This window comes from Lepidothrix coronata, unplaced genomic scaffold (genome assembly GCF_001604755.1).
Source record: "Lepidothrix coronata isolate B3197 unplaced genomic scaffold, Lepidothrix_coronata-1.0 Scaffold8, whole genome shotgun sequence".
NCBI lineage: Eukaryota > Metazoa > Chordata > Aves > Passeriformes > Pipridae > Lepidothrix > Lepidothrix coronata.
This window is the reverse complement of record NW_016690188.1, coordinates 6,087,109-6,095,502: the sequence shown is the minus strand read 5'-3', so window position 1 is coordinate 6,095,502 and position 8,394 is coordinate 6,087,109. Positions and strand designations below refer to the sequence as shown.

At 58.1% G+C, this 8,394-nt stretch overlaps 1 protein-coding gene across 1 annotated transcript; it reads right to left on the bottom strand.

Annotated features, from left to right (window-relative positions):
• Positions 1 to 214: 214 nt before the first annotated feature.
• Positions 215 to 7,826, bottom strand: LOC108509850 (solute carrier family 2, facilitated glucose transporter member 9-like). Its single transcript, XM_017839446.1, has 12 exons — positions 7,689 to 7,826; positions 6,604 to 6,702; positions 5,980 to 6,140; positions 5,773 to 5,897; positions 5,383 to 5,528; positions 5,170 to 5,302; positions 4,627 to 4,814; positions 4,390 to 4,500; positions 3,145 to 3,246; positions 2,547 to 2,622; positions 917 to 1,044; positions 215 to 686 (listed from the first exon to the last, which is right to left on the bottom strand). The coding sequence occupies exons 1-12, from the start codon at positions 7,824 to 7,826 to the stop codon at positions 450 to 452; spliced, it is 1,644 nt and encodes a 547-aa protein (XP_017694935.1). The 3' UTR covers positions 215 to 449.
• Positions 7,827 to 8,394: the final 568 nt, after the last annotated feature.

Genomic DNA, 8,394 nt, shown 5'->3' with positions numbered 1-8,394 from the left:
TGATCACCCTCCCTTTGACCTTTCCAGCCTCCCTGGGGAGGAGGAGAAATCCCTCAACCCATTCTGCTCTTCCCTGGCACTGGGAAAGCACCCACCCATTCCAGCACACTACAGCTTGCTGCTATTCCAGGTTGAACTTGCCAAATGATGGCTCTGGTGGCAATGGTCTTTATTAAACAGCTCATGTGGGCAGCTCTTGGCAAGGCTCCATACCCAGGAGTGATGAGAGTCACAGGAGGTGCCCTCGTCTCTGTGGGGGCATCTCTTCCAGCATGGGGGTCATGCACAGCGGTCAGTGCCACCCTGGTGCTTCATCCTGGCTACAGGCTGCAGCACAGTGACATGTCCTGGGAGACCCAGAGCTGACCAGGTCAGAGCAAATTGGCCCCCACTTTATTCTCCAGCCCTGAGCCTCCTCCACCATCCCAATCCCCTCCAGCCCAGCCAGATCAGGGCAGGCTGGAGCCTGAGCCCTCCAGGGAGCTGTTCTCCAAGGTCCCATAGCCATCGAGCCTCATCATTCTGAGATGGGCGGGGATGGAGAGGACGGAGCGGCGGGTGGCAAAGATGTGACTGATCTCCATGAAGGTTTTGTTCTTGGTCTCAGGGATGATGAAGTAGACGTACAGGGCCACCAGCAGGCAGACACCGCAGAAAACCAGGTAGCAAAAGGCACCGGCTGACATCTGGGGACAATAAGAGCAGGATGGGGCAGAGAGTCAGGCACCCCCAAACTGGGTATGGCACAAGACAGCATCCCCTCTCATCACCCCTTCGTAGGCTGGCTCCAGCCAGCACTGAGCTGAGCCTGGAGCATGAGCATCTCTCAGGCTAAGCCCGACTTGGCACCCCATTGTGGGAGAGCAGTAGGGCTTGTCCATCCCCTCCTTCTTCCACATCCCCTCTGGACTGATACCTGCAAGAAGGGGAAGATGAAGCCAATGGTGAAGTTGCAGAGCCAGTTGAGGGACCCCCCCACAATGTAGGCAGCTGGGCGGTGCGACTGCGTGAAGAGCTCGGCTGTCATCAGGAAGGGGACACCAGCTGCAGAGGGAAGGGATAGATCAAGGATATGGGGGACAGGTGCCTCGAGCACCCCTGGGGTCAACAGGTCCTGTCCATCTCAGTCCTGTGGCCAAAGGGCTGGAGCCCAGCAAGACTCACAGTTTAAACTGCTGGTGCTGGGACAGCTGGAGGAGATGGGGAGTGTTGTGGACCAGTGTCCTGCCTTTGGCCTCCCTTTGGGATATGTCTCAGTGGTAGGTGACGATCCCCCTGACATACCACACTTGCACATTGCTGGGTGCTGAGGCCAGTTTCACAAGGTGCGTGACTGAAAGTTTCAGGCTGAGTCAAAATAAGGGTGGAATATTTCACCTGGATCCTCATTTTCCAATAATTTTTCTAAATGCTGACACATTAAATCTCCTAGAGATCACAGGCATGAAGAAAAATCTTCCTGGTACCCTCCATAATGCCCTTTCCAGCCTCCCTTGATCAAAACAGTTCAGAAAATTTCCTTCTATCAATTAGCTTCTGTCCCACTGTGGCTGATTTAGGCAGAAAAGAAGCAACTACATTTCTGAGCATCAGAATTTCCCACAGGACACAGAAATGTTATTTTCCAACTGCTTTTTCCATGTGTGTGGAAATGATTTTCCAAGCCAACTTGTTACTGGACTAAAAACTGGACATGGGTCGTGACTACTTCTCCTGGAAGGGCTCAGCCTCTCCTGCTATGTGTCACTGAGCCAGCAGCCATGGGTCCCAGGACTGTCCCTGTGCTGGAGAGCAGAATCCAAGGTCCAGAAGACATCCCAAGACACATGGGAATCTGGCAAGGGACTGTATTTGTTATGTATTTGACGTGACTGGAGCCCCATTGCCTGGCACAGGGCTGCCTGGGACCTCTTTATGAAGGATGCTCCAAGGGAAAAGATAAACCAAAAAACAAGTGCTAAGAAGTAAGGGAGGAGTGGAGCCCCTGATGGACTCTTACTCACAGCTCGCCCAGAACACAGATATATATATTTTTTTGTTTGTTTTAAAACTCCTATTCATCATTGTTTGTGAACAATGAGCCATTAAAATCCTAATTAAAGATGTAATTACAGTGAATGAAGTCTAGGTTGAGGATGAATTACAGATCTGTTAGCAGCTCTGCTAATACATCAACTGAGTAAACCAGTCCAGGTTTCACTCCTGGCTGTTTGAGCCTGCACTTGGTTAGGGACAGGGTGATGCTCATCAGCCGCACTGTGATGGGAGGCACCTCCAGAGAGGTCTGAGGAAGGCTGCCAGGGCTTTCATTCTGCTTGGTCCTGGAGCAGAGACAAGGAGGAGGAGGTAGAGTGTGCCCTGGGGATGTATGGGGCTGGAGGGGTTTGGGGGGGGTTTCACCTGTGGGGTGCAGCACAGTAAACCAGGGCCTGGCCACAGGGACGGGGCCAAGGCTCAGGTTCTGTCACCTGCCTGCAAATCCTGGTGGTCCCTTGGGACACCCATTCCCACTCCATCGCCCCCCGTTCCCCCAGTCCCAGCCCCACCTGGTCCCATGCAGAAGCCAGCGATGATGCCGACCACGCAGGCGACGCTGACGTAGTGCATCCAGGGCAGGGCAGCCTGTGAGGGGACACTGGGCTGAAGCTGCTTGGCTCGGTGGTGGCCCTTGGAGACAGTGGCCACACAGGACACATCAGTGAGATGCAGACAAGCAATGGGTGGTTTGGGGCAAAGCTAGTGAGGTTCAGCCTTAGCTGAGATCTGTAGCTCGTGATGTTGATGTCCCCAGAGTCATGGGAACATCCCCTGGGAGCAGACAGCAGGAGGACCCTGCAAACCTCTCCACCTCCCCCAGCATTTCACAGCTGCCTGTCTGGTAACAACAATTTCTGCAGAAAAGCTACCAGAAGCAGCAGGACTTTTCTCATTTGAATTTGTGTTCCCTTTTTTTGTTCTTTGCACTAAAATTTCCTTCTCTTTAACTTTGAAGGGAACATGTTACTTGGAAGAGCCAGTGCACCTCTCATTTCTATGCATGCTCCCTCCCCCAATGTGACACCCAGCCTTACATCACCCAGCCCCCATTAATGCCCCAGCCCAGGGAGTGGCAGTGGCCCTGGGGGTGGCAGTGGCCAGACCAACCTGCAGCAGCAGGGAGACAGTGATGCCAGCCGAGCAGATGCCCATGGCACAGAAGCCAGTGATGATGAGAGGCCGCCGGCCCACCTTCTCGATGGTGAAGCACTGCCAGGGGAGAGCAGAGGGGTGGTGGGGAGCTCCAAGGTGAACGGGAGCACCCCTGAACCCCAGATCCGGCTGAAGGTGGGAGGATGCTCCTGGGCAGCCCCAGTTCAGAGCTCCAGGGCTGAGGCTGGGGCATGTAAAGTAAAGTGCAAGGGGTGAGCACACATGGGGCAGGAGAGGGGTCCCACAGAGTCCCATTAAGCTGCAGGGTCGGGGCTGACTAGGGTGACCCTATGGCTGCATTCCCACCAGTGCCAGGTGGAGGTGCTGGGCTGGGCACGGGGTGTTTGTGGGGCAGTGGGCAGAGGCAGGGTGTGGGCAGGCAGCGCAGCGGCTGGAGCAGGCAGGGTATTGACAGCAGAACAAATGCCTGTAATTTTATAACCAATCTTGGTGTGTCCATCGGGGGCCATTTGAGGGGCTGCTCCTGAGCAATCTGGCTCTATGCTGGGTGGCTGCCGGGGGGCTGGGGCAGCCCCACAGCCAGGGGAGGGGAGAAGGGGCCACCCTTCAGAGAGGCAGGGGGCCCACTCTGCAGTGGGTTGAGCTATGGGGAGAGGGGAGAGCCCCCCACTCATTCCTGGTTTTCTGGGAAAAGCCACTGCCATCCATCTCTCTAATTGTCAGGGCATGGATTTAGTGCTAGGTGGCTTGGGATGGCCCTGGGTGACACTTGCAGATGGGACAAGGGACATAAATCTGCCCGGCCCAGTGCTAACTCTCCAGCTAAATGAGGGCTGGCTGTGGGGGCAGAGCTGCTAGTCTGGGACCAGACCAGTGCTTGGCTGGGGGGGCAGACTGGCTCTGCTAACAGAGTGACAATGAAAGTGGGAGCCAGAAGGAACCTCTAGCCCTCTCCATCATCTTCAACCTGCTCCTTGCCTGGCATCTCTCCCCAGTCTCCCTGCTACCCCAAAATTCTCCCACCCCTTCTAGACATGACCCCCAAATTGAGTCTGTCTCATCCCATCTTCCATCCCCATTTCCCCGCCAAACTCTCTGTCCCACCAGAAAAGGGACATCTATGCTGTGGCACAGATGACATTTGGGGATCCATTCAGCCCCCCTGTTTGATGGTGCTGGGAGCTGGCAACAAGGCTTAGGCATTGAGGGGCTGTGTCCATCTGTCCATCCGTCACTCACCCCAATCAGCCCAGCGATGATTTCAATGGCACCAGTGCCCACGGTGGTGTAGGGGATCTGGGACACAGGGATCCCGACGTTCTCGAAGATGACATTGGTGTAAAACCAAATCTGCCAAGGAGGGGACATAGCATGAGCAGGGGTTGGAGCCATAGGGCACTTGATGAAATGAGCTCCCAGGTCTCAGCTCAGCCTCTGCAGAGCCAGGTCCTGGAGCAAGGACCATGCAGAGCTTACGGCATCAATCCCTGAGAGCTGCATGCCGGCATTCACCACCACCACCGAGAGGGTCTGCCAGTGGACGGAGCGGTCCCGCAGCAGCTGCCACACAGAGACCATCTCCATGGAGGAGAGTGACCGCTGCTCCTCCTTCATCTCCTTGATCACATCCTGTACATCAGGGGTCCCCAGGAACTGGTGCAGTGCTGTGGGGAGAGTAAGAGTCACGGACACACGTCTCCCCATCCCAGGGTAGATGCTCATCGGTATGGCACAGGGAAGGGGCTTGGCTCTGCTCTGACTCAGCCTCCCCAGGAGACCTCCCTGACCCATGGGGCTCAGCATCCATAGGAACTTGGGAAAAGCCTCATCCACAGTGATGGGCACTATGGAAATGCTGTGGCACAACTGCATGGGAGGAAGGACTGAACCATAAGGATTGTGGTGGGCTGTGAGGTCTGGGTGTGGAAGGGTGCCACAAGGATGCACCTTGGTCTTGGGAGACCTTGGAGAAGCACCCGGTATCTCCTGGAGCCAGTCTCCCCCAAGATATCCCCTCACCCTTGGTGGCTCCACAGACATCGTTTCTCTCTATCAGCAGGTATCGTGGGCTCTCGGGGAAGCAGTGCAGCAGCAGGAGCTGGAGGGAGGCAGGAACAACCACCACTGACAGCAAAAGGGGCCAGAATCTGTCCTGAGAGGAGTTGAAATAGGACAAGTCATGGGAAGGGCAGAGCAGAATCCAGCACATGTGGGCTGGGATATTGTGCTCACCTCACCCAGCAGCTCTGGGAGGCTCAGGACCTGTGCAGCAAAAACCCCTAGGCAGATGAAGATACTGGGCATGAGGCCCAGGAAACCCCGCAGGTTCTTGGGGGCGATTTCTCCCAGGTAGAGGGGCACCACGCTGAGACAGATACCTGGCAGGGACAGGAACAACTGGGATGGGAGAGGCAGTGGGGAGAAGGGTGCCTGGCTAGAGACTCGGTGCATCTCCCCCCACGCCCAGTGTCAGCCACAGTAGGGACCCCATGGCCAGGGAGGTGTCCTGTTTGTACCAGAGACCCATCCACAGAGCCTGGGGGGAATATGAAGTTTTCTCCAGCCCCCTGTGAAGGGGTTGTAAGGGGACTGAGCTGTGAGGAAGGGTTTGTGCACTCGTACCTGAGTGGAGCCCTGTGATGGAGCGACCGATGATCACCATCTCAGGGGACCCCAGCTCCCGGCTGAAGCCCATGAAGCCGCCGGCCAGGAGGACGAGGAGAGCACTGCGGCTCAGAGCGCCATTCCTAGCAGGCACAAGCAGAAGGGCAGCTCCTCCAGTCCCACCCCATCCCTCAATCACCCTGTCCCATCGTATGACACCCTTACCTGCCATATCGCTCCACCAGCATCCCAACCAGCAGGGAGCCCACCAGCCCTCCCAGGGCAAAGATGGAGACAGTCAGGGAGTAGAGGAGGGTCAAGGGGCCAGGGGTCAGCTCATGTCCGTACCGCTGGGACCACGTGGCATTGTAGAAAGCCTTTATGTGCTGCAGGGCAGAGACACACATGGGCACCAAATGTACTGGGAGAAAGGGGAAGACAAGCTCTATAGGAACGATGCCATGACTTTAACAGCATTGCAGGAGATGCTAGGCAACACATGACAGAGGATGACTATGATGTGCTGGTTGGGTTGCTCAGCCTGTGTCAGCATCAGAGAGGCTTAACGGCAGTTTAAAGATGCCAGACAGAGCTTGAGCTAGAGTAAGGAGGTTGTGGCCAGCTTTCCCCAGCCTCTGCCTTCCCAGGGCGACCACTTTGGAGTACATAAACACAGCCTCCCGTGTCCCTCCCATGCCATTCCTCTCCCTGGGCTGCTTTCCATGGGTGACTGCCCAAGGAAAATGTCAGCATTTTGATGTGGGGATGCTGGGTAGCAATCCCTCCACCCTCCTAGGGAGGGATACAGAGCCCTTTCCCCTGCTCCCAGAGAGGCTGCCTGTCCCTTACCACTGCTGGTGAGTTCACCACGGCAAGGTTGTAGCCATAGAGCATGGAGGAGCCAAAAGACACCAGAAGGGTGACCGACAGCAGGGGGAAAGTGAGATGCTGGGAGAGAAGAGGAAGGATGAGCATGGCACTGGTCAGAAGAGCCAGGGGCCAAGATCATGTGTCATGAACTGTATTGGGTCACTGTCCCTTTTCTAGTAGGGATGACCCTGGCCTAGAGCAAAGATCCCAGTGTGACAGAGCCCTGAGCTGAGCACCACTTCTGGCTGGTGCTCAGCACCCAGCCCAGACAATCCAGTTTCCCCATGGTTGGTCTTGTGGCTGTGGTGTGAGGCTTTTTTTACCCTGGTGGGGGCCCAGCCTGAGTAACCTGGGCAACCCTGTCCCCAGCTGGGAGTGGGCAGCAGATGGAAAGGGGCAGGAAGGGGAGGGAGGGACACCCATCCCCTTCCCTCGATGGGGCACCCAAATGGTGCTGCTGAGAGTGGCCCAGCACCATTGAAAGGTGCAGGTCCCCAGGGAAGGTCTCAGCCCCCCCCCTCCAAACACCACATGCACCCATCTCCTAAACCGTCGCCCCCACCAACACCTCTGTCTCCTGCCCCGGCTGCTGGGGCTCCTCACTGCAGAGAGCCCACGGCCGCGGGGGAACAGAGCCCGTGCCCTGACCCAGTGCACCCCAGGATCTGGGTGCCCAGGAGCGTTCAGGAGCACCCCTGGGTGCTGCACCCGGCTATCTCCCCCTGAGCAATGAGCGTCTCCCATCCCCGCAGCGGCAGGACTGGGACAGGGTGGATGCGAAGTGATTCTGCATCCCACGGGAGCAGCCACGCTCTCCAGCACCCAGAGCCCGGCCCTCCTCGCAACACCCCCCGCACGGTAGCCGGATCCGTAGCACCTAGCAGCTCCCGGCTCACGCACAGCAAATCCCCCCTAATCCCATCAGGAATCCCGAGCTGGGAAAAAAGGGAGGGTGGTGTCCGGCCTTGGGGGCGTCGGGCCAGGGTCGTGGGGGAACGGGGCACCGTAAGGCAGGAGGGGAACAGGGATGGCGCAGCCCCCCCCGGCCCGCAGGGACAGCTCACCCCAGTGATGTCCCCGCCGAGCCGCGGGGTCCCTTTCTCGACCGTCGGGGAGAAGCTGCAGGCGGAGCGCGGGGAGGGAGGAGAAGGAGAGGGGGAGGAAGGCAACCCCGGTCCGGCGGCCTGGCTGGTCTCTCGCATTTTTAGATGGAGGAAGGAGGGGGTGAGGGAAGGGAAGGCAGGGCAGGGCAGGCAGCCCGGGTGCCCCGGGGCTCATTGGAGGCGCCTGAGCGGCCGGAGGAGGAGTCCGGGGGCCTCCTCCCTCGCCGAGGGCAGGGGCAGCACCTCCGGGCTGCCCAGCCCGCTGAGGGGTCACGGCCAAGCCTGGGGACAGTGGGACGACCGATGTGATGCTCTGCCACCGCCGAGAGCTCCCGCATGCCCCCTCCAAACGGGGGTGGCCTCGGGGACCGTAAGCAGGGCAACATGACTGCACCACCCCCGAGGCTGGGCACGAAGCGGCGGCCCCACATCACCCAAGACCCCGATCACCTCCGGCCCCTCTGCCACCGTGGGGTTGATGTGCCCCAGTCCCTGCGGTTCGGGAGGAGCCTGGTAGCCACACGGCCATGGCTCGGGGCAGGTGCATTCGCTGGACATGGAGGGGCACAGCCCCCAGCCCCAGAGAGGAGAGAGACTCGGCTCATAGCAGCTCAGAGGAATCCAATTTTGCTGCGGCCAGGAGCTGCTTCCCCTGCTGCTAATGAAG

Coding starts and splice junctions, on each gene's coding strand:
- LOC108509850 (XM_017839446.1), bottom strand. CDS start 7,826: ATGCGAGAGACCAGCCAGGCCGCCGGACCGGGGTTGCCTTCCTCCCCC. Junction 6,703..7,688: donor TCGGCGGGGACATCACTGGG/GTGAGCTGTCCC, acceptor CTTCTCTCCCAG/CATCTCACTTTCCCCCTGCT. Junction 4,815..5,169: donor TGTCTGTGGAGCCACCAAGG/GTGAGGGGATAT, acceptor CTCTCCCCACAG/CACTGCACCAGTTCCTGGGG.